A 26760-nucleotide genomic window follows, 5' to 3' on the forward strand; every position below is an offset into this window, starting at 1 on the left:
CTATTAATCATCATTTTTAGTAGAAGTGCATTATTGTTTATAACTTAATAGATATTTAGAGATGTAGGTTTCATTAGAAGGTAGGTATTAAGCAATTGTTCTTAATTGTTTTCAGATTAATTTTCATCAAAAAATGGGATGATAATTTGGTCATTTTAGTACTAAAACAGAATGAACTTGTGAAGTGATTCTGGAGATGGACCAGCTCCAACTGTTCAATAAATCATGATATTTTTGTCATAATGTGCCAGAATCAACACCAAACAGGCTTCTAAACTTTAGTAATAAGATTGTTTATATTTCAGGTTTTCTTTTTCAACAAACAACATTAACAAAATATGCACATAGATTTTTTAATGGTTAACTATTTCAGTTTTTTAGATAAATGAAAAGTACTTAAAAAAATTTTTTTAGGCAATTTCAACCACGGTGGGTACAGACGCAAAATATTCCCAAATGGGGTCTCTTACGGCCTCTTGCTGCCATGCTAGTTATTTCCTTTCTACAGTGGAGGATACATGCAGCAGAAGTTTCCTCAGGAGTCAGGTCTGCATGAGTATGTTCTGTTAACTATTGGTTTCACTTTCTATCCCCCTCCTCTATCCCTTGCATTTATCCAGACTCCTCCTCCTCCTTCAGATCTACTCCATCTCCCCAAATTCTCTATTCATTGACTTTCTCTATCTTTGCACTTAGAGAGAGGCAAGGTCTTGAAAGAGCGAGCGAGCGAGAGAATGCAGTTGTGTACATCACTTGCAGTGCAGAATATGATTGATCAGGTTATCTCCCATCTTCATAAAGTGCTTTTAACGTATTCATAGAATATAATTGGAGGCTGTAGTTAGTATTCATTATGATATCTTTGACCTAGGCTCTGTTTTTACTAATTATTTTAAGAAAATTTTGGAATCTGATTTAATTTTTTTTAAAAAATCCCCAAACCCTGTTTTTTGTTCATCGATTTCTTTTTATCAACCCTGCCCTGCATCTCTCTGTTAATCTAGGCTCACTTCTGTCCTTGTTGTTTGGCTCAGAGAAGAGTGTGGGAGAAGTTGTGAGGGGAAAAAGGAATGGGCAGAGAAAGAGTTCCATTGAACTTACTGCTCTGGCAGATGATTCCATAGTTTGGGATTAATTACTGAGTTTCAGATAAAATTATTTGAGAAAGATACTAAAACTAGTCAGGAAATGATGTGTAGTAAGGTTGTACATGATTTGTGATACTTTTAGGCTTGTTTTCATGTACCATCATTTTGGAGAGCCATTTTTGAGATTTAGGCAGAGTGGTTTTAATTCCTCACAGTAAATAGTATTGCTGGAACAAAACATTTCCCTTGGGAATGCTACATAGCAATTTTGCCATGGACAATTACTAGGTGGCCCTTCCACCTACCTTTAGCACAACATCTTTATGGTATTCGTATCTTAGAATATGGTTAAGGAATTGAAACCATTTTCAGGTCTCGGTATTTAAATTGAATATTTGCAATACCACAAAATGAGATGTAGGTAATCTTCAACTGAGACAAAAGGCTGTTTAAGAATACATAGCAATACTACTGAAGGAAAACCTAGATAGGACAACTTCAGAACATTCACCTAATCAAGATGAATTTTTCTTTAGAAATCACAGGCCAGAAAAGATCTACTTGCAACACGTAGTATATTTATGTTTGCAAGAAGAGTTGTGTCCAATTTTTTGAAGAGAATCCTTGATAAAATTGATTTAATAGCTTTAACAGCCATACAAATTTAGAGGAGAAATTTGGGGCCCAGTAAAAAGTCATTAGGAAGCATTGCTTGCCTGCTGATATCTGTTAACTTGCCTCTTTCTGTGTCTTGCTACTGATTCAGAGGAATCTGTGCTAACTCCAGATTTTTGAGGGACCTTGGGCAAGACCTTCTCACCACCTGTTATTGCTCCTTATCCTCTTTTTCAGCATTGCTACTGTTTGCTTGCGGGACAGGCAGAAAGCCAGTGAACAAGTAGCCAGTGGCATAATCTCATCAGAGCTGTTGTCTGGGCCAGAGTGAGAGGTGGGTGGATAAGCAGGTTGTAATGAGGAAGAGGAGGAGCAACTCCAGGGGGATCTTATCACTGGGCCCTGCTGGGGTGTAAACCCTTAGCAGGTGCCCAACCGTGCCAACTGTTGATGGCAACCCTGAAAAGAATGAACTATTTTCTGTGTGGCAATTTATTCATTAACAGGATTTGTTTAGAGATTAAAATAGGAGTGTATACAAAGGTCTGCCTCAATAAGCAGAATGAAACTAAAATCAATAGAAACAATAGAAAGTTGGATACTCAGGTATATGTGCAGAATTAGACCCCCCCCACCAAGATATATAAAAATTGGATGCTGCCACTGAACATTTGAAATACCGTATTTCTTTGATTGTAAGACGCCATCGATTGTAAGACGTACACTAATTTCAGTACCACCAACAGGGAAAAAAAACCTAAGACACATCCGTGATTCTAAGATGCACCCCATTTTTAGAGATGTTTATATAGGGGGAAAAGTGTGTCTTAGAAATAGGATAGTAATTTATTCTCTGTGCAAGATGTGTATCTACAAATTTACTTCTAAAAATGTGAATCTGGCAACTCCAAATTTGAAATGCTTGTGTTAGCCCTGTTAAAGAGTGCAATCCTATGGACCTTTACCTTGGAGTAAGTTCCATTGAACATAGCGAGACTCACTTCCAAGTAAACATATATTGGATTGTAATGTAAAGTAATATTCCTTTTCCGCAGGTCTTCAAAACCTTTGCTATATGATAATTTAAAACATTCACCTTACCATTGCAATATTAGGCAGGTGTATACAACATAAAAACAGGAATTAGAGGCTGGCTCCAAGGTATAATAGGCCAAACAAAGAGCATTCAGCTAAGAAGCAGGAATATTCATAGATTATTTCACAGTTTCTGTGACCATTACACTCTAAGTCAGACTTGTAAATACCTCCACAAATTACAAGCCCACAAATAATAATAATAATAATAATAATAATAATAATAATAATAATAATGATCCCACATAACTTGCTTAGCTATTTTGTGGCTTGACATAGGAGGTTTGCAAAAGTTAGTAACCTACAAAGATTTGACTAGGCTGCTACACATGAAATCATTCTTTTCAATAGAATTTCTGGCCTTGGAGAAAACAAGGTTTGGAAATGCTTACTTTCACTGTAATGTAATGTCAAAGCATACTAGATAGAAGAATCATGACCACAGCTGCTGGTTCCTTTCACAGATTCCAACTAACAAAAAGCACAATAAAACTTCTTGTTTAGCCATGCTTGCACCTATTTACAATAAAACTACGCAGGGGAACATACCTATCTCTTCCTTCCCCTACCTCTTAACTTGAGTTGGGGTTTTCTGGGCTAGAAATCATACTGCAGGACTTTGCCACGAGACTTTGCAAAGCACACATGGACTAGTATATATGATCTCTGAGCACACATAAAAGTGAAATTAATTTATTCAGTGACCATAAGCCATCAGGCATTGCCCTCAGGCTTCAATAAAAGCAGCTTACTTTGAAGGCATCTGTAGGTATCTGCTACAGTTTCTGCAAATGCAGATACCTAATTAGATATCACCCCTTGCTTTGTGACTCAGAGCAAGGAAAAGTGAAGACAGACCACACTTGGGAGAACATAGACAAGTGTGTTGATTGAGTCTTATCTTACATATGTAAGTATAATATAATAAGTGTAATAAATAAATAAATAAATAAGTTTTTAATGCTTTATGTGTATATGTTCTGTGTTTTAGAATTTTAAATTTTGTATACTTGTTTTTATCTTAGTTTTAGAGTTCCTGTAAGCCGCCCAGAGAGCCTTGGCTATGGGGGCGGTATATAAGTATAATAAATAAATAAATAAATATATTTTTTTAGAAAAAATGTTCTTAAGAACTGGTGATTATAGGACCAGGACAGTTCCACTGGATCAGAAACTTCAAATTTGCCTAGCACACAAGATCAGAATTGCAACATGATCTGGTGGTAAAGCTGAAGAAAAAAGCCACCAAAGACATGTAGTTGGCATGCTGAAGTACAAGTTAAAATCAACAGTATTTAAGGGTGTCGAAACAGAAGAATGGTTATATGAGAAGGAATTGGGGCTCCAGTGAAGACAGGATGCTTTGTGCAGCTGCAAAGGAAAAGCAGAAATAAGAGCTAGCAGGATTGTATGGGGCACAGGCAATAATAGGTGAACATTGTTAAAAGGGCAAAGTATGGGAAGAAATATTGAGACTTATAGCCTTGGCTGCTAGATAACTCTGTTTGTGGAGGTGACTGCCTTTTTAGTACTTTCATGTAAGCTAAACTCTATATCTTGTGATTACATTACTTAGCTTTCTTTAACGGCTAATCCAGCTGTGTTTGACTTAAGGTGCTTTAGTGATAGAATCAATTGCAAGGCTCATGAACTGAACTTCTGTCAATGTTGGGCTTTCTGAGGGGCTGTGGGAGTTTGGTTTCCTCTTCTCCAGTCAAAATGTCAGCTTCCTAATAGTAATAACTGTCTTAGGAGTTGGGTGGCTCAGCTATATTGTGAGACAGAATGCCTTAGGGTTTGTACTAACTCACCTCCTGATAGGAAAATGATTTTTATGAGCAGTGAATTATATGTAATGGACACAAAAACAGAAGCTGTTGATTTGTCTTCTGGCAGTCCTGGGGCAATGGTGATCAGCCAACCATTACCATATAAGATGGTCTGCATGACCAGTAACTGTTCCAAAGCTAGCAGTAAATTTGCAATTTCCTCTTGTGTCAACTTTCTATGGCCATCTTTATGAAAGGATTTAAAAAAAAACATGTGTATAACTTACTACTACATGTGCATTTGGAAGATGCTGCAACGCAAATACTTATAGTTTGTGCATATTTAAATTTGTTATAATTTCTATTTTCCCATTTCCATTAATTGGAGATTGTAGCAGACAAAGGTTTGACACTTCATTAGTATTTACAGTTATTGACCTTAGCTAATCTTTTCTTCACATAGGAATATTAACATACTGTTAACATATATAGGAATAGTAGCATAATACATGCTTTCTGCAACTGAGAAAAGTTGCAATAATGATTTTCGGTGAGTTGAAAGAACAGGGTTTTCAGTCCAATTACTGCTTAGAAGAGCCCTGCCTCTAATTTGCTCCCTAGAAAAAAACCCAAAAATGATACCTAAGCATCTGTGCTGTGTGTGTGAGAGAGAGAACTTTCTGGAGAAAGGGAAATAACTGGCCTTGTTTTGTGTGCTTTTGTGAATCCTAAGGATGATCAAATGATCCACAGATACTTATTTATAGAAAATACATTGTCCTCAATTTGTGAGTGTTTTACAGAGTTAAAGAAGGAACAATATGGATCACTCTTCCGGGAAAAAATGTACCTGTATTAGAGTTATCATGAAGGTTCAAGGGATACATTTTAATTGGTAACTATATGCTGTGTGCCAGATCAACTTCCAATGAAGATTGCAGTTACAGATTGCTTTGGAAGGCTAGTATCACAGTCTTGTGAAATATATTATCCCCAGTACAAAGTATAGGTTTTTTCATTGTTGGGAGCTCTGTTCTAGACTTTGGAGTACAATCTTGCAATTCTTTATTTCTCAGATTTTTCTTGATATTGGTTAAGCTCCAGGAGACAAATTGTTTGGGTACATTAGATTCACTTAAATATGTGGTCATGAGGCATATTGATGAAGTTCTAAGTGGCATACATAATATTGCATCCTTGTTAAATGAAGTTACATCCACATCTGTAAAATTGAATGACACCAGGAACCTGGCAGGGAGGGCTTTAAGTCAGAATGGGGCTGAGGTTGTGAATTAATTTGAGCAAGTGTGGGGGAGGGTGCCATCTCATATCACAGTTTAAAAAGTGCCATTCATATAAGAGCAAGCTAGCAGAATGCGCGAAGTAGCCACTGAGAGTCGCTAGAGGGACAAAACCTCAAAGGCTGAATTATTGATGCCCTTCAAGTTGAAAGTTCAAGCCCCTCCCCCATTGAAATGGCCATGCACTCACAAATCCAGGCACCAGGAGTGAAAGTCCCTGGGCTCAGCCTCCTGCTCAGCCCAGCCCACATATTCCCTCTCTGAGTGCTATTATGTAGCACTTACTTCTAGAGTTGGCAGAAGCAATTCAAGACGATCAAAAGTCAGAATATTATGAGTCCCCATCTCAATGTTCTCTGGTACACAGAAGTTGGGGAAAGGGGATGTCCCGTGTGCATACTTGAATGCCAAGGGGAGCAAAGAAGTCTCATTGCTACTGCCTTTTCCAAAGGGCAGCCTAATATGAGATGCCACTTCTGTGTGCTCTAAAGCTCAGAGTAAAATAAGATTTCTACCCTCTGAGCCGTCTTTACATGCCAGAGAATTGAAGATAAGGTTCGTTGTGACCACAGATAAGGTCTGGCTGCTGCATTAAGCCAAAATGTGTGGGTCCCTGTCTATGATCCATTCAGAAGTGATGTAACTGGCTGTACCACTTGTTTCCAAACAGTTGCAAACCCACAGCTCTACTACTACAGACTTTGTGGCTAAATTATCCACGGAGCTTGTCCTGTGCACATTTATGCTTATAGGACATATGAACCTTAGAAACAGTGCCAAAAAAAAGCCCAAGGAATCTGCTTCAGGACTGTTGCCTCCTATCTGGCTTGGAGGGGTGGTGTGGTGGGTCAAATAATGAAATTGTGTGACTAGAAAAAGTGCACAAAATTATAGTAGTCCTGAAAACTTTGCTTGATCAGCCCAGCAATGCCCTGTCAGGCTTCACAGAAATTTCTCCTATACAAATTATATAGCTGTTACCATAGGACATATGTCCAGAAAAGAGAGTAAAAAAGCTACAGGGACAGTTGACTTGCTGTGCTATGTTTGGAGGTTATAAATTAAAACTATTCCTATTGCAAATGCTGGTTTTCAACAAAGAGGACATGCTCCAGGCCTAGAGTACTGGTGATTGGTAGCTGATGAGCAAAGGAGCAGCATGGTAAAGCCCCCCTTAATTGAGTTCAAAGGCTGTGTTAATTGGATACTGATAGCATAAAGACAATGTAAAGGTTTTGTGTGCATTCTCATTTGTCTTGGCAAAACATATTTGTGGTGGTGGTCTGGATCAAGTGTTGTCAATATCTTGAAGCTTCTACTTGTTTTAGTAAAAAGCAGTTGCACTAATTTTAGAGATTTTTTACTTGAAACTAGAAATCAGCATTATGCTTCTACTTTAAATAGGTATATCTTTAAAAAGAATATATATATATATCTGGTATCAGTTTCCTGAAACAGCCAGCTTATGTTAGTGAGAGGCAATTTAAGACTTTGGAGATTGACAGAGTGCAAGAGCTGAATTAGCAAGATGTATCGCTTGATTAAAAAAATAGTTGGTTTTGATCAGTTATAGCTGTCTCAGTATACCATACTAGCAGAAGGTTAACTGACACTGATATAATAAACATGCCTTTCCTGATTTCTATTACACGTAAAATCATTTTAACTAGTTAGATTCAAATTGTTTTGTTCAAAGTTATGTGCTTACATAAGCACTTTTGTCTGGTTGACAGTCTTTAAAGTTATTGATTGGGTTTGCACATCACAACAATTCCCAGGAATTATCAGGCCTCAGAGGCAGTGAATGAGCATGCTGCTTTCCATGCACTGATCACTTCCTCTTTCAATCAACCCATATACACCATCTGAACCTGGAACTCTGGGTTGTTTAGGGGTTAAACAACCTAGAGTTAACCTAATAACAAGCTATGGAAGATTGTTGTGTTAACTCTGTGTTGTTTAACCCCTAAACAACCCAGAGTTCTGGGTTGGGATGTCACAATAAAAACCCAGAAATGCGACATTCCTGAGTTGTCGACTGAAAATGGAAGCAACAAGTGTGCAGGAAGCAGTATGCTCACCCACTGCTGATCAGCCCTTACAATTCCTGGATTAAACAACCCAGGAATTGTTGTGATGTTTGAATGAGGTCATTGATACAATTCTACAAGATGACAGTATATGTCTTTACTAAATAAGCTTGCATAGTGAAATTCCAAGCCCAGTAATATTCAGACTTTAAAGAAAAAATCGTAAGTTGTTAATCTAGTTATCTGTGCATTACAGACTTTAGAAAATTGAGTTTGTTTTTGATGCACATGTGTGTATTATTTAAGTCAGGTCTGGAAAAAATATTTTTAGGTGTTGGTTTCTAATTTTTAGCATCCAACTCTCTATAAGTTTCCCCCCAGCTAATATTGTCCTAGACATTATTCTTTCCAAGGGGCAATTGGCAGTCTTAGAGCAAACATGACTACTTGTCACTGCTTCCTTTTAACCGAGGATGCAAATGAAAAAAACACCATGGAATGAATGTCTTCCAAGTTTAGAACTTTTGAATTGGAGTCCATTAAAATGTTGTTGCAGGAATATCATAACATACTAAGCTGATCTACACATTATGCAGAATAAGATGATGGGATTCTAAACTGTACCACTTCAGACTGCGAGATGATTCGTAGAGAGAAGCGTTTTACATTTCTGAATGTTCTCTGATGTCTTGAGCTTGCTGTGTGTTTTAAATTAGCACATCTGTGAAACAGGTATCTTTTCACTTACTTAGTACAATGTCGGGAGCAATTCTTTAAAAAAACACCAAACCCCATTTTTCTATAGTCTGAGAGTGTAGAGTCAAAAACTTTACCACCTCCTTCTGTGTATTGTTTAGGTTGACTTGGTTTGACAAATGAGAGATGTTCCATATCAGTGTGTAGTATTGTTGTCATTTGGAAGAAGTAATGCTTATTGATGTTACTCTTTGCAGCAAGTGCGTGTTTGTGATGGAATTTTTAAATTTGAACACTACTGCAAAGGTGCTTACATGGCAAATGATGAAGTTTAGCTCAAGCCCTGAAAATGAGCAAGTCAAAACTATCTCTTGTCATTGCTTTTGGGAGATCACTGAATAAAGGAAGATGGCTAGAATATGTAGGAATTATTCTTCATTATTTACTCCTGTTAGTTTTTGTTTTGTTTAGTTTAGTTTTTGTTTTGTTTAGTTTTTTACTTCAAAAGGCATCTTAAAATAGGATACAAGTTTAGCTTTCATCCAGATACAGTAACGTAGTGGAGATAATATTTCCATGGGAATGATAACCTGCTTGCATCCTTGTGAGCCGCCCTTTCTAATTTCTCTGATCTATTCCCCCCCCCCTTTAGATTGCCATTGTTGTATAGACCAAGGGAAATACTTTTTGGCATATTTTTTATTCTTGTCTTGTACTAGGTTTGAATGCAAGATGAGTTGTGGTTTGGTAGTTGAGCAGATGTCCAATACCTTGGGCACTTTACCAATGAAACAGTCTTTTGAGTTCTAACTAGACATTGTCGTAGTAGAAGTGTATTCTAATGCAGTTCCCTGCCAGATTCTTATAAAGTAGGGAGAGGAGTGGAGATGGTCTAAAGAACAGAAGGCTGGGTAGATGGGAGGGGGATACTGAACCCTTACCCTACCTGGACTCTTCTCACTTACATTTTCTCTTAACCATTTTTCTTGTGATCAGGTTTCAAGATGAGAAATAATCTCCATGGGGAGATAAGCAATTGAGGCAGTTTGGAAGGGTCATCTGGCTCCCGGGCTAGGTTGTGTTTTTGTACCATTTGGTGTAACTGTTATCTCTCCTGGGTCTAGTGATGTAGGGTTTCTGGAAAATTCTGAATTGGAAATTTTTCTAATGCCCTAGAGCAGCTTTCTCCAACCTGGTGTCCTCCAGCTATTTTGGATTTCAACTTCCATCAGCCCCAGCTAGCATGGCCAGGAATGCTGGCAGTTGTAATCCAAAACATCTGGTGGGCACCAGATTGGGGAAGATTGTCCTAGAGAGTGATCTAATTTTGCAAGTTCATTTTATTCATATTTAGTAAACAGCAAAGCTAAAAAAAAAAAGGTTCATTTCTGTCCCAATATACCACAAGTATTTGACCTGAAATATTTGAAGCAAAAAATTAAAGCACACTTAATGTGATTTAAATGTTATAGTATGCAGATATTTTTATTGGAATACTTCTAAAAATTTAAAGAAAATAGCATGAACATCCTTTAAACTATTTAAATTTAAGGGGAAAACCTAACGATACTGAAATTTTTTGACACACTGATAAATTTTAGTAACCCAAAGAACTGTGCTATGCTGACAGGAACTCATCTACAACTTTAAAACTGCTGAGCTTGCCTAATCCTGGATTTGCAATCGATATCCATTATTTTTACTAATGAACTATGAAATGTAATTTTTCTGTGGAAAGCACCAGAAACATTTCTGCCCCATATCACAGCCTGGGACTGGGAAAACTGTAGAAAATACAGTGCCATCGCTGAAGTAGATATTGGTAGCTCCTGAAGATAGTTTATCCAGAGGTTACGCCACATATTGCTACTTTGGTAGAAATTGAGAAGATTGTTCTGTTGGGGTAGATCTCTCAAGATTAATTTGCATATATTAGAGAGGATATATAAATCTTTTGGTGTAGAAATATGCAGAATGAAAACATGCTGGGAACAGGGTGGTTAGCTTGTGTATGTACGTGCATACATACATAGAGAAATGATAAGAGCTAGAAGGACAAGATGTTAAGTGTTCCTTCTCATCAAGAAGCTCTCATGGAGTCAAAATTGTTTCAGACAACATTGATGATTTCAATGCAGAATTATAGTCCTACTTGCAGTGAATGGTAATTTGTTGCTGACTCAGGCTTCTTTGAGAATCTAGACTAATGGTCTTGGATCAAATTGGGATGTTATACATTTTTGATCAAATGTGTCACTTGTATGTTGCTACAGAAAATAAGCCTGACCTTCTCTTATTCTTTTATTGCACATCACTTTGGGCAGGCAACTGATGGATTTTAAAGTGAAATATCTTCTAGCATGGTAGCCAGATTTCCAAGCTATAGCCCTCAGTGCAGTGGTTTGCACTTCAATGCAGAGTTAATCTGTAAACACTATGGCCCATAGGAGTACTATAGTATTATGCAGCCATTTCAGTTTTGAAAAGTGGCATAAATATATTTTTCATCCTAGCCCCTTAAAAATATATCTGGATTTGCATGCAATATCTTCTAGCTTCTGCCATCAGCAGCTTTCTTCCTCTGCCCTATTTATGGCTTTTCTTGGGGGCGGGGGTGTAAATTCAAAGTTGGTGAGTTTAAAATGTGTACTTTGTTTGCTGCCGTATACACTGATTTGTTCAACTTCATTCATTTGGTTTACTTGGTTCATGTGCAAATACTCCTTATTTCATTTATCAATGTGGTTTATTAACGTTGGCTAGTTCTGGAAGAAAATATAGCTCATGTTTACAGTGGCAATCAAGAATCAGATCTATAACTCATTTAAGCCTAAATGTTTTTGGATTTACGTAGAGCTCAGATCATAGCTTTTCAACTTAACTGGGTTAAATTTGTGTGTCTGAATGTAAAAATGAAGGCATCTGAAAGTCCTTTTGAGGAAATGACTAGCTCTTCAGTTGTGAATAGAGTTCATTGAATTCAGTATCATATGTTAGCTAAATGATGAGTACCTTTTCTATGTAATATGTTTTTAGAACATATGTTAATATGTTAATAGAACTGTTTGTGTTATAACTAATGGAGAACATTAGTGTGGATTGTCATTGTTATGGTTCTTCCCATTATCATTGATTTCCCCTTTTTATCTTTCCATGTCTTGAAGTAGAACAAATGAGTTGTGCTGTTTCACTGATTGGCACGACAACATGCATAATGGATTATGAAGTTTTCAATGTCTGTTAAGCATATAAAGTAAATTTAACATCCTTTGAAAAGTAAAAGGGACTGGAATGTATATCTCTTCTGCACTGGAATTCACACAATCTTTTGGAGTGCAATGTATAGTAAAAAAAAAAAACAGGCAGGGAACTGGATATCAATGAATTGATGGAGTTTTTAGATAGGTAGAGAAGTTGACTTTTCGATATGCATTTGTTTATGCTATTTCTCTGTTGCTTGTCTTTGCTTGACTCCTAAATGTTAGCATTGTTCTCAAGAGGAGTGTGGGATGGGCAGGAGGTAATATGTTAGATTTGCCTGGTGTCAATATAATACAGGGGTGGGGAACAGTTTCAGAGTGGTGGTGAATCTTCCAGCCCTTTGTGGGCTGGATGATGTCAGGTGAGAATTTCAATACAGAAATCTTAAAATATCAGTTTCTGGTTAAATGAATGAATCTGATGAAGTAAGCTGTTGGCTATAAAAAGCTTTTGTCCCAATCAGCTACACTGCTTAATATCTATAAAGCAAGAATACAGTGGCTACAATTCACTGCATAGTTATGTTCACGTAGGAAATCTCATTGAGCTTCATCCAAAGACTCCCCGCATGAGTTCCCTGCTAATAGAAGGCAGCTGCCCCCAAATTCCAGCAATTCCATGCCCCTGTTGCAGCCCAGTGCACCTCATCCCAGACCTTTCCTGAGGGTCACCTCAGCTATGGAGAGGGTTTTTCGGGGGCATTAGTGAGGAAGAAAGGGGCAAAAGTGCCCTGTCACATGAGCAGGCTTCTGCTCTTGTAACATTGAATGAAACCCATTGAAATCAATTGCACAAGTGTATCTGACTCTGCTGGATTGTGGCCTCTGTCCCTTTTAGAATATAGCTGGGCTCTTTAATCTTTGGAAATATATTGTTAGTTTTCCATTCTGATGTGGATTCCGTTTTAGTTTCATTGAATGATTCTTTGCAGCTTTCAAACACGTCCATTACAAAGGTATTTTGGATTAAAATTATTAGTATGCCATCTCCCTCTTTCATATTGACGCTATCATTGTTAAATGTGTGTTGACTTGTGGGGTTAAAAATGCACCCCATTGATTGCAAGCCTCCAAACTCAGAGGCTCACAGGCATCCAGTGCAGAGCAGGAGATGCGCTGGAGGCGGCCTTTGCCTTCATGCTCCTCCCACTCTGCATTTTCACTTGATGGGCTTTTCTGCCTGTCTAGCTGGGGCACTGAGTAGAGGGAGGGAAGGAGGCTGGAGAGGCCCAGGGCTGCTTCATAAGATGGCATCTCCAGTCCCTTCCCCTGCCGCCGCCGCACAGAAACGTTCCTTTTTCCTCCTCTCTGAGGTCGCTTTCGTGACTTTGGAGAGGCAGCTGTGGGATGGGTTGCCTGGATTCCTGGATACGAAGTTGGAGTGCTGTCTCCGACTTCAGGTCCAGGAATCTGAAATACCCTATGCCCTCTTCTCCAGATGTTGTTTAGGGGCCATACGTTTTCTCCCTCCAATCAGTAGTTTCAGCAGTTGTGTTTCATACGCCTGTGGTTGAAAGATTAGAGAATCTCTTTGGAAGACATATGTTAGCAATCTCTTTGCAAATGTGGTAATAGTTCATTAATACAAGTTAATTAGTGGCATTTTTCATCTTCTATTTTGGTTGTTGAGCTACTGTTTTTGTGCATTTGAAAAGTAGCAGTTATAACTGGTTATATACAGAGATGCACAAGTGTAAGGACATTCAGACAAGGGGACTTCCCTCCCCTCCTCCCTTCCACAGACCCCTGTGTCCTCTAAAAGGCTTTGAGGGGAGGGCTCAAGTGGGAATTGGCCAAAATCAGCTAATGCAAAGCGCTTCTGTCCAATTTCAGTCAATCCCCACTGTATCCCATCCCATGCTATTCCAGAAGATACCCAAACTCTTAGGAATGACTTTCCAGGTGACACAGTGGACTGTATTTGGAAAGGGTGGACTACATGAGTGTCTTTACACTTCTTCTCTGGATAAAGCCCAAGTGTATCTACTGTGTGATAACCCGGGAAAATCTTTCATGAGATTTCAATAACTTACAAGTGTCTATATCTTGATTATTTTTAATGGATGATATAGATTTTAAGTTCAGATTATATAATGAAGTAGTACTTTCCTTCTAGAGGAAGGAACCTGATGATAGTACCATTCATTTTGTCTGTTAGCAATTTGCAGAAGATTATTAGCTAATAAAGACAAATTTCCTTCATGTCTAGTCCCCAAGGTTTTAAAATTGATTTTGCTGGGGTGGGAAGGGGGACGCTTAAAATCCACTGTCTGTTTCATTCTTGACTACCTTTCACACTATGCCTGAACAATTAGTGTACACTTGCAGTTTTAGTTTAGGGAGAAATGATAGATTTTTTTTAATAATTATGTGTGTTATGGAGAAAGTGGGTTCTTTCCTAATACTAGAAACTGGGATCCTTCAATGAAACTGATTTGCAGGACATACAAAAGGAAGAACCTCATGCAGTGCCTGATTAATGTATGGAATTCACTGCTGCAAGATGTGGTGATGGTCTCTTGCTAAGATAACTTTGAAACAGGATTAGATAAATTCATGGAGGATAGATCTATCAGTGTTGCTGGGGAGCAACAACAGGAGATGACTACCGCCTTTATGCAGAGCTTTTAAAATAAGCCTAGAAATCTTTTGGAATACAGTTTGTTTCCTGAAAAAAACACTGCTATTAGTCACAAATATGCAATTGTGCATACAGCAATATAACAAGGATAATTTCTTCTAATTTTGGAGATGAAATGGGATATAATATATGGTATGTATCTTGGATTGCGCTTCCATAGGACATCTGTGCAGATTGAACACTGGTAAGTTTCTACTAGAAGAAAGATACCCCTTTCTGCGAAATGTAAAACTTCATTTAAAATGTAGGAAACAATAGTAAGAATGTTTGTAGTGATAAGATACTGTCTGCAGTTATACATTCTATAACAATGAAAAATGTTTTCTAGGTGCAATGGATGAGCTTCATAGCCTGGATCCAAGAAGGCAGGAATTGTTGGAGGCTAGATTCACAGGAGTAGTGAGTGGCAGCACTGGGAGTACAGGAAGTTGTAGTGTTGGAGCAAAGGTAAGTAGGTATATGCACTGCACAACATTAATGTTTGTCTCTTTTCAAAGGTGATCTACCTTAGTAAGTGCATTAAACAAAATGTCACAGTGAGGGACAAGAGAAAATGCTGAAGTTCACAGGCTATCTGGAGCTTTGCTCTACACATTTTCCCATGGAATTAATTTCATGTGTTATTGGTTGTGTTGGACCCCTATTTCTATTTACATGGTGACCAGAATATGTGTGGCCATCAGCCTTCCTTAACCTTGTGGCCTCCAGATGTTTTGAACGTTAGCTCCCGCCCAGCATAGCCAATGATCATAAATGCTGGGAATTGTAGTCCAAAACATCTAGAGAGCACCAGGTTGGGGATGTATAGTTCATAAGGGTTGTTGTTGTTGTTTGAAGCATGAACACTGCTAGTCAGACATTATTAACTCTATAATGAGCAGTTTAAAATGTTTATCATTTGACTCCTTTATTTCTTAACAGGCCTCAACTAATAATGAGAGTTCTAATCATAGTTTTGGAAGCTTGGGATCTCTAAGTGACAAAGAATCAGAGGTATGAAATAGTTAAAACGACGGTATTATAAGTTTGTCATAGCTCTATTTTTTTCATAGCTGTGTGCAATAGACTTTGTTCTTAAAAGGAAGACATGTACATGACATTTTCCTGTATAGTTCAAAATTTAGAATATTTGCATTAACCATTTGTAGAGTACCAATATTTTGGTGCTTTTTCAAGAAGATCAATTTAAGTGTTATACAGGCCATGTGCTAATTGAATTGGTACTATGCAAATGAAATTTGAGATAAATCCTATAAAATGATACTTTCTGGATGGCAGGTCAATGAACCAAGGACAGTTTTCTTTAGTATACTATCAAATTTTAGTTTTGTTTGGTAACTTGCTTGAAATATTGGATGTTTTTTAATGCAGAGAAATTATGTATCCCAAAATTGTTTCAGTGCATTGTGTAAATAATAGGATTCACACTGTCTTGATTCACATAATCATCATGGCTGACGCATACCAGCATGTACATTATCAGTCTCTGTAACCTGTTATTAGAATGTGTGGTGTCTACAGAAGCATCTGAGGAAGACTTTTTATAGTTGAAACGGAATCATATTGGTAGACTTCTTACAGCTACAACTTTTCTGTAAAATTGACTGCCAGATATAACTGATATTGCTGTTTGAAAAACTGACTTGCTTTCTATAACTGATATGAAAAACCATTTAGCATAATTATACCATCAAGTATTCTAAACTTTATCAAAAAATATATTAGCTGGTCCAGTACAGTATTGTCAGGTTTCTTACATTTGGACTGAGTTTGGACTTCATGATAACCCATGGGTTATCGTGTCATTTGATGGGAGGTTTTTAACCCATGATGGCTTATTTGGCCAAAATAACCCACTCTGATAACCCATGGTCTGCAGAGTGGGTTATTTAATCCATTGTGGGTTATCGTGTTGTGTGGCTGTCACAATGGGTTATTTTGGTGGCCTACAGAATAGCTTGGCAAGAACAGTTAAAGCTGCTGCTGAGTCTCTCTTCCAGCTGGCAGATCTCTGTTTCCACAATCTGCCTAGCAACTGATTGCACTTGCAGCCCAACCCCACCCTAACCCTTCCCTTAGCAGTGCGCTCTACAACCTCCCCAAATGTCAAACACTGTCTTAGTCGGGTGTCATTTTGCCTTGTGTGCATCATTGTCAGGGGACACCGTGTATGAAGTTTTCCTCCGCTCCTGCAAACTTCCATGGAGTTATAGCTTCCACCCCCTTTTTGGTGAAAAAGTGCTTTCCCTTGCTGGGTTTTGTCAGTACTCATGGTTTTCAATGGGCCTCATGTGCGTCCCTGCTAGGGGAGGCTGTGTATGAAGTTCAGTCCTGCTCCTTCTAACTTCCAAGGGTTTATTTACACCACCCTCTTTTTGGTGCACTCTGGGTTTTTACTCCTTTGTGCGTCATCACGCAGGGTTTTGATGATGCATTGGATCTAAGCCATTTTTTTACGCTTATAACAATAAATGTAACTGTTAAGAGGCTAGATATAGGAATGTTTTCAATATTTATAAACAAGCAGATTAAAGGAATAAAAGGTTTTGTTTTTAAATTAAAACATCTCAGTTTAGTATGATAATAAAATGAAGTAGTCCTGGTAACTTAACACAAAAATAATAAGTTGATTGTCTTGGAAATAAGCGAAGTTGCTTTTTGTTTGAATGCTTCTTTTTAATTACACACACGAGTAAAGCTGCAGTCCTTTTGCATTGAAAGACATGTTTTGTCTGTTGCAGACTCCTGAGAAAAAACAATTGGAACCTTCCAGGGGAAGGAAAAGGAAAGCAGAAAACCAGAGTGAAAGCAGTCAAGGTATGATATGTGTGGTATTGCATCAATTAGACCTCATGTACAGTTGTTAGCTGATCAAAATGTATCATTCAGTAAAGCTTCAACTTCTTGTAACAACGTTATACACTTCTTTGGGTTGTTACATCCATTCCCTTTGTTAGTGTTACTTTATGACTGGCATCTAGCTTTTGTGGCTGGGCTAGGGGGGAAAGTTCCTGGAACTTTTCTTATGGAAAAGTTGAACTCCACTCATATGTATTATGGTTGCTTCCTCACTGACCTGTGAACTCCAGCAGTGCTTTGCACAGTTATGGCTTCTGGAGTTAGTTTTTTTCCAGAAAACACTTGAGTGACTCATTACTTTTATAGTCATGTTGTCTCCATGTTTGTTTGTTTTTCATTTTCCTCTATGAATTAATACTAAAGTGTGACAAAGTGAATGGTAAAAAATTTTTAAAAGATTTTTTAAATGATTGTGAACTGCCCAGAGAGCTTCAGCTATTGGGGTAGTATAGAAATGTAATAAATAGATTTAAAAAATGAAACCAAGTGACATTGTTACTACCTTGGGGTCCTTCAGATCCTTGAAAATCTCAAATTAGTCTAGAAGGGACAGGCCTGCATGCTTTGTGTTTGGGTATACTCCTTTTAATAGGCATTCATAGCCTGCTTATTAGCATCTATAAACGATCATCCTGTCTCTTCAGTTATTCTTTTTTTAGATAGATTTTTTTTTTTGCAGCTGTATCCACCTGAGACGAAGTAGAGTATAACAGAAAAATAGCTTCAGGTTGGGGGTTACTATTAGAATTTTGTTTACACTGGAATTGGTAAATAGTATTCTTTACTGTTATGAAGATTTGGAACTGGAAGTTCTGTCTGGTTGCTGCTTTGTTTATTTGCTTCAACTTGTCAGTGATTGATTGTTGAATATCTCATCGTTCTAGCACAAAAAGGGGGAGATCAAGCAATGTTGTGGGCATACTATGTTTTGGGTTCTGGAGAAAATGTTGTAAAGTACATTTTCTTATCTTTGTAGACTGTTCAAAGTACAAATGTCTTTGTGCTTGTTGTGCATAGATACATGCTTATGCAGAGTAAACCTGGTTTCTGTGTCATTTAACATGAGGAATATGATGATCTAGATTAAATGTGACTGCACATATTTACAAAATGTCAGAAAGGTGACATGCATTATTTAAGCTGCTATGGCATTGAAATATGTGTGTGTGTGGTCATTGCAATGCTGCTGCACAGTAATTATATAATCTTGCATCTCTGTGTCTTCACTATCTGAAAATGAATTTAAAAATTGTAGTTTGAGTGCAGTCCACAAATCATGTTTTGAGCTAATGATGTGTCAAAGGGCTCACGCTACTAGACCTGGTTTTATTATTTAGTTATTACATTTTTAGACCTCCCAATAGCAAAACGTTATTTAAGTGGCTCACAATAAAAGTCAAGATCAAAAAATATTTACAAATAACATAATTAAACTATAAAATGTAACCCATCATAAAATCAGCAACAAGAAGATAAAATCAGTCTAGCAAACCAAAAAGTGCTAAAAAGCACATGATACAATGACTGGAACACAAAATACACAAAATACACAAAAGTAATAAATACATTTTATTGCAAAGTGTTTTCATATATATTATACATGGAATAAAGTCAAATATGCAAAGCCTAAAGGCTAATAAGCAATTAAACCCAACAAAAGATCCAACATTAAAATATACATATGTTGGAACAAAAGACACTAAGTTCAAAATTCCTAAATAGTAGATAATGTTTATTTTTAAGACATCTCCACTTGCCATGGTTGAATAGAAGCCAACAGACTTTTAGTTGGTTGTCTACAGGCTTCAAGGTGGATAGTAACTGGAGAGAACAAAGAAACATTTGACAAAATGTTTTAAGAAGACCTTAGTTTTTAGGTAGTTGATGATCATTTTGGGGAAAGAACTGAAAGAATTGTGTATGTGGCGAAAATCTTTGTTCATTTAATGGCAACTTCTGATGAAGCTCAGCAAAACAGGATATTACAGGATGATCATAGTTCCCATTTGCTCTCTTTGTTAGTGCCTGCTTACGTTCTTTGTTAATGTGTTAATTTTTTAAAAAATGCATTTAACTATTTAGGAAGTTTAAGTTGGAGCAAATTGGGACAAGATGATTTGGTGGTTTTTCAGCTCATTTGCAGTTTTCCCCAGTTTTAAAAGGTTAAAATTTCTCTCCTAAGGCATAGTTACGAGCAATCTTTGTGGACTCTGTGGCTCACACACAGGCCCATAGTCTTCTAAAATTTAACTAAAGTTAGTCATCAATTACTCCCACTTAAAGCAATAAGACTTAAATCAGTAGTAAGTCTAAATCTGGAGAAATTAGCCTTGATCAATATTTTTTTGAAAAAGTGGTTGTTTGGTTTATTATATTTCCATGTTTCAAATTGATATTTTTAAGGAAAATTGATTTAAATATTTGCCAAATTAAAGAGATCCTGCTAGAAAATAAAATGTGAACAAAACTTGACAGGCTGCATATATCTATAAATACTAGTCAGCATCAATTCTGCTTTTCGTCTCTCCTGATACCTCTAAAAAAGTAAATCATGTTTTTGTTTCTGCTTCAGGGAAAAACATTGGGGCACGTGGTCACAAAATTAGTGACTATTTTGAAGTAAGTTTGATTTTCATATACTTCATGGCATTTCTCTGTTTATATGTTAAATATAATTTTATTTGGTGGGATACAAATTTGTACTTTAGATTTCACATTAAGAAATTAGCAATGTCATTTTCTTGCGGGTGATTGTGTCAGATAAATTTGGCTCTGCACAAAGAAAAACACCAAACTCTTCAAAACTAATGCTTAATGCCGCTGGATTTTCCCTCTTTCCCCCTTTCCATCATTCTATTGTGCAGAAAGTGACCAAAGGTTCTTTAATTCTTAGGGATCCAAAAAATAATTCTTTCACATAATTACTTGTGTGTATTCCTAGAGGCTTTCAAGAGGCAGCTGGACAGCCATCTGTCAGGGATGCTTTAAGGTGGATTCCTGCATTGAGCAGGGGGGTTGGACTCGATGGCCTTATAGGCCCCTTCCAACTCGACTATTTTATGATTCTATGAAAGTTGGGGTTTTCAAACTTTGACCTGGTTTTCTTCAGGAGACAAACATCCTTTGTTTGTCTCATTGGACGAAAGAGGCCAAATTAAACCGTGTGGAAGGAGACTGTGAGGTATATCTTAGTAATTAAATTTCGAATTCAATTCAAAAATATTTTTGTATTTTATTTATTTATTTATTTAATTTATATACCGCCCCATAGCCGAAGCTCTCTGGGCGGTTTACAAAAAAAAAACCAGTGGATGTTAAAAAGTATACAAAAATTTTAAACCATAAAAATATATAAAAACAACAGTATACAGTAACTTGCAAAGATAACTTGTATTACTGCAAACAGAAAATATCCAGATAGTAGTTGGAAATCATAAATACATTTAAAATGCTCAAATTGTTCATATTATTTACTGGATAAGAGTTTAAGAACATTCTGTGGGAAGAAAAGACAGATGACACTCATCTTAATTAATTAGGTCTTCGGAAACTGTCAAAATGTAGAAAGAGGGTTTGTGTTCTGCTTTGTATTCTAACCATAAAAGTTTCAAGAGAAAATCCTGGATAGTGTTTCTGTTCCTCCCCTTTCCAAGATATGTCAATTGAAAACTTCTTAAGCTAATAGAATATGGCTTAGGCAGGACTATGACAAGGTGAGATTTATAGAGGAACGTATGGATCAGTGATTTTTCAGCAGTGCAGATTTTGTGAAAAAACTGCAGACATCCCAAGTTTGTACAGCTCCTCTGGAAACCTTGGAGCAAAGATGCCATTGTAAGTCTCTAATAATTTCTTGTCAGGAAACCTAGGACTTCTATAACATGCAGCTATTGTTTACCTTTTTGGCATGCGCTGGCAAAATGTGTAGGAGAATGGACTGCTACTAATTTCCTCAATTTTAGCTCTGTGTATAAATTTACAGGCAGGCAGCTGCTCAAATTTACATATACGGACTTTATGGCATTCTCTCCTGCAATGAGTATCTTAATAGATTTATATTTTATGGAAGGAAATGGATGTAAAAGTTGACTTTTTCTTGCCTTTCCTGAGAAACTTTAAAATCCCTATTTCCCCCCAAATATTACAGTATATGCCTTCAACAATTTACTTTTCCTTCCTATTATGTTTAGCTTGCTTAGAATTTCACAAAATCCAGAATTAAACAAAAGTGAAGTTAGGTTGCAAAATCATCATCAAAGTCTTTCAACAGTATTGTTGCTAATCATTGCTCACTGGAGGCTTTTCAAAACTATTAATTATGATAATCAACAAGCTATTGAGTTTGTAGGAATTAAATATCAGTCCTATTAACACCCCTGCAAGAGGACACTTTTGACTTAAATCTAAAGTTATAATAGAGTGACTAGCTGTGATAGTTTGCCAATCAACTGATGTTTGAGTAAAATAGCATTATACATAAAATATAAAGAATTGGATAGTTTTGAATAACAACTCACAGTCATTAACACATTTGTCTTTTATAGCTTCCCATGCAAATTTTTCTAATGGGTATTGTATTTTATTTACATAATCAAAGTTTTGCTAATACATTATGACTGGGTCCACACAACATGCTAACCCACCTAGTTGAACCATGGGTTATCAAATTGTCTGAATGCAGCTCTTTTTCTGCAGGGTGGTTTATTGTGTTGTCAATGCAGCGTGTTTCCATGGGGTTGCTCATTAACCATGCATTGTGGCTTGTTAACTACCCTGAACAACCCAACAACAGTCTGTGGGTTCTCAAGGTGGCTTGTTAATAAAAAATAAACCACACTGTATGGTTAAAAAGCAACCCTGCGAAAAATGTGCTGCATTCAGACAACACACTAACCCATGATGTGTTGGTGTGTTGTGTGAACCCGGGCGATATATTGGTTGTATTCAATAAACCTATTTTTGTTAACTGATAATTTTTTGGTTACATTTTTTCCCAGTACCAAGGTGGAAATGGGTCTAGTCCAGTAAGAGGAATGCCTCCTGCCATTCGTTCTCCTCAAAATTCACATTCCGCTCCTTCTTCTGTAAGTTTTAATATACATTAGTCATTTTTTTCAGCATCTAATATAAGAACTCTCACACGCTTTAAAACTTATCTTGCACCATCATCAGCATATTAGATTATGTTATTTTAGCAGCAAAATAAAATACTTCATTATTCTTAAGAGTTTGGTTTGGTGTGGGAGTGTTCCATTTCTTTTGTGTGCTTGCCCATACCCAGAAATCATGTAGTGGGGAATCATTGTAAGTAAATGGGGGGGAAAGCAGAATCCTAAATAAAAATAATGTGTTAAAAGGTTTTAAATGTCTTTAATAAAATTAAAGTGCCAAGCTTACAAACATTAGCTGATTTTATCCTAGTACTGTTTGCACAAATTGACCATACTGTGGGATGGTTGGATCAGGTTCTTGCCAAGGTATTTGGTAAAATACTGCCTTAATGTTTTACTCATATCTTCATAAGGAGAAGACTAAAAACCTGCCCTTTTAAAATTAAAGACTGCAATTTCAGGGAAGGGACTTGGAGTATCAAGCAGGCAGTTCTTAGCATTGAAAAGATGAAGATAACATCCAGCCTGTGGTAAAATGGGTTTTAGATACCTAGTTCTATGTTGGTGAGGAAAATTCCAGGCAGACTAAAATGGAAAGTTACAGACGATCTCAAAGAGGAGAATTTCCCTTTTCCCTTAGTCCTATTCCTTTGCTACTGATAAAAGGCATGTAATTTGATTGCCATTACCAAAAGAAAGTGAAGGTTCTTCTAATTAAATGCCTCTCTACATTTAACCTCCACTTAAGGTATGGAGCATTCAGTGCTACCAGATTACTTCATTGGTATTTCTTGCTCAAGTCTGCTGTTTGCAAAAATCTAGTTCCTAGGAGTCCCTCTTAAGTAGAGATAATTACAATAAAAAACACTAACCCCCTCTGGATTTTCTTTAAAAGCAATACATTTTTACAAGTTGATATACTGAAAGTCAAAAGGATAATTGAGAGAGGTTTCAGTTTTACATATTCTGAAGATAGATAGGTCATTTCCTAAACTACTTTAGGATGTTTCCAAGGATCATAGGTTTGGACAGCATAAATGCACCCCTTTCCAACCAAAGGTTCTATTCAACAACCAGCATTTCTTTTTCCCCAAGTTTCTCCTGGTTGTTTCTGCTTTTGGGATGGTGCCTTTGGCTGTGGTCTCACAAACAATCCCTCACCGCTAATTAATTATTTTCCCTGGAAGCTTCTAGTAAATTATTACCTAGAAATGTGTTGGTAGTTCTAGCATACTTGTTCTTTTACAGGTAAAGTTCTTTTAAATGACCCCCCCCCCAAAAAAAAGAATCACCCTGGGAGGCTGGTATTATGTAGACTAGCTTCAGAGCATAAAAAGAGAACAGACTAGATATTTCCATCAAGAGTAAGAATGTGTCACGATTACTTGTGGGTGAATTATAATTACCACATAACCTTTCTTAGCTACATGCAGTTGCAGTCCTCTAGTTGATATTTCGTTACTTATTGAACCTTCTTTGTACCATCTTGATATATGATGATATTTTTCAGAGGCGGTACTAATTTCTAATAGCTATAATTGTCGTGGCCATCTCTGACAGAATACTAGGTGCTAAAAATATTTTGAAGCTATCGCAAACTTCACCAGCGGTTACCCATTTGCTTGCATTGATAGTCTCTGTTATAGTGGAAACTTGTAGCCAGCTGGCCAGTTCCACTAAGGTGGATGATAATGCAGGAGAAGAATTATTCAAGTAAGAACTAGCACCTTGTGTTGTATGCACTCTAGTCTTAAGTTTGAAAAATAAAGCGGTAAAGTCTGAAGAAGTTATTATTTTCAATGCAAAAAGGGTCAAGGGTAAGATACAGAGGTCCCTTGGTGCTCCGCTGTCTCTCAGAGACCAATTATGTTGCCTTATCATTGCAGACTTCTCTTAAGATACTCTGATTGCCCCATTAGCAACAATTTGAAATGGGATTTTCATTGAAGGTATATATAAAATGAATTGAAGGTATTTATAAAATGAATTTGTTCCTTTCATCAGGGTCAGTTTTGATCCTTGTAGTGCAGGCAAAGAGCAACTTCCTAACCTTCTCTGCAGATGATATTCTCATGCACCTTGAGGAAGCTCCTGTCCTCTGAGCTCTGAGCAGTGGGCAGCCTTAGTACTTGAGAATAAAAAACAATGTACTTTCCTGTTGTGCATTCTTGTCACGTTTTGTAGAAGAAAGGGGTGGTACTTTTACTCAAGGCCCGAGAGCAAGGGATTCCACTTTTAAGTCTGAGGAGGGTGGAAGAGGCCAACTTTAGCCAGGCAGTCTCCCATATCAAATTAAAAGGAGAATTTAGAAAATGTCTCAGTTTTCTACTGAAATATAATTATTGTGTGTATGTGTACATATCTATCCAGGTTCGGCAGAATAGCCCTTCTCCCACTGCATTGTCTTTTGGGGACCACCCTGTTACACAACCAAAGCAGTTGTCTTTTAAAGTTACTCAGGTAAGCATTCAGGATTGTAATTCTATGTTTAATGCTAACAATACATGAAGACATTTTATTTCAATTTGCTCTCTCTCCTTCCTCTTTCTGCTTTGGAGCCCCTGCTTAGAAAAGGTTGCAGGTGCTTAAATCTAAACTGAAATATTTGTTATCCTGCAAGACTGTGAGTAACTAGAAACAAGCCATTCTGCTGCCTCAGCGTTTTACAACCGCTTCCAGCATAACACCATGTGATCTCCCCAGAGACATTTAAAACAAAAACAAATATTGACTACAACATTCTCAAAACAGATGCTTTGGGATTTAAGTTCTCATGATCCTGATAGTTGAGGTGGAAACATCAACCAGAGATTTGAAAGGAAGAAGGGAGGCTGCAGGTAATTATAATCGGGGCTGTTTACTCCACGATAAAATAAAAATTCATAGGACACATGATGCTGCCTTATACTGAGTCAAACCATTAATCGATTTAGCTCAGTGTTGTTTATTTTACACTGACAAGCAGCGGCTCTCCAGGGTTTCCAGACAGGAGCCTTTCCCAGCTCAACGTGAAGGTGCCCAGGGGGTTGAACCCGGGGTCTTCTGTTGCAAAGCATAATTCTCTACCACTAAGCTTACAGACCTTCCCCCTAATTCTACACCTGGAAAAACTAAATTCTCTGACTCTTATGAATTCAGCCAATTTGCATATTTCCTCTTTTGTTCCATTTTATTCTGGCTTTGCACCTTGGGGGTGGGGAGAGTCAAAGACCTCAAAGCCCCTCCTCCAATCGCTGAAAATCTTATCCAGCCATCCCTCTGGCTTTTGAAATTTCACCGGGAATTACCTACACACTTCAAGCATATCTTTAAAAAAGAAAGTTGAAATTCTCAGGAAGCCGATCAATTAATTGTTTAATTTGTATTCCAACTTAATGCCAAAATGGCCCTCCAGGCAGCTAACAATAATACAATACAAATTCTATACCCATCACCACGTTCTGCATTTTTCCCCTGTGCTCCTGCAGCATACACACAGCCCTGATTATAGTGGTGTGGCGTTACATGGTTCATGATCTTGCAGTGCTTAGAATCAAAGATCTGGGTCAGTGGAAATTTTTATCTTGGATTCTCTCCTTAGTATATCCCCTTTTCAAACTGAGATTTTTGACAAAGTTAAGTTTCTGACTGGACCTTGAACTGGCTTTCCTGCTGACACAAATCGCTAATGGGTCATCAGCTTGTTTCTTGGTTATCAGCAGGTTTAGAGTTAACCAAGGCCATTAAGAAAACCTTGCAACTAATTACTGAAAGGGGTGAGGAGGGGGTGGCTGATTGCTTGTCCCTCTCCTGCTGCCATGTCCCTCCCTTTAGACTTGGGAGGGCTCTTGATTCCAAGGGAAATGGTAGATAATTTATCCTGCAATGGAAAGTTGGGCACAACGACAGATTCCCTGCTGCTGCTTCCCTCATACCCAGGGTATTAGTGACACAGCAGAAAAATGTGCTGTGTCAGGTGGCTATGGTTTTCTGCTCGTACCTTGCAGGATTGCGTAGCTGTTAAGGCAGGAAAATGATATAGCTGTGTGTGCGATTATGGTGGCCACTTCAAACTTTCTCCATGAACCTCATGAGCAGCTGGTTTGACACTTTCTGAATAAAGCATAGGGTTATTCATACTGCTGATTTTCTCCCTCTAAGGAGGGGGAAAGCATGGACCTGCCACTTGTGTACTTATCTGGAGGCATTTGCTATTTTGCTTGTGTTGAACAGGCCAGTGGTAAATTAGCAGGCTGCATTGTGATGAAATCTATAATGAATCTGATGAATGTTTGCTTTCTATCGCCCCACCCCAT

The 26760-nt window shown here is 37.5% G+C and overlaps 1 protein-coding gene across 1 annotated transcript in view; it reads left to right on the forward strand.

Annotated features, from left to right (window-relative positions):
- TLK1 (tousled like kinase 1) overlaps window positions 1-26760 on the forward strand; it is a 72560-nt gene that overhangs the window by 18945 nt on the left and 26855 nt on the right. Inside the window, exons 2-7 of the mRNA XM_063116402.1 lie at window positions 14824-14942; window positions 15417-15488; window positions 17237-17312; window positions 19927-19973; window positions 22352-22438; window positions 24836-24925. Coding sequence (XP_062972472.1) covers window positions 14824-14942; window positions 15417-15488; window positions 17237-17312; window positions 19927-19973; window positions 22352-22438; window positions 24836-24925 — 491 coding nt within the window. The remainder of the gene's footprint in view (window positions 1-14823; window positions 14943-15416; window positions 15489-17236; window positions 17313-19926; window positions 19974-22351; window positions 22439-24835; window positions 24926-26760) is intronic.

This window comes from Elgaria multicarinata, chromosome 2 (genome assembly GCF_023053635.1).
Source record: "Elgaria multicarinata webbii isolate HBS135686 ecotype San Diego chromosome 2, rElgMul1.1.pri, whole genome shotgun sequence".
NCBI lineage: Eukaryota > Metazoa > Chordata > Lepidosauria > Squamata > Anguidae > Elgaria > Elgaria multicarinata.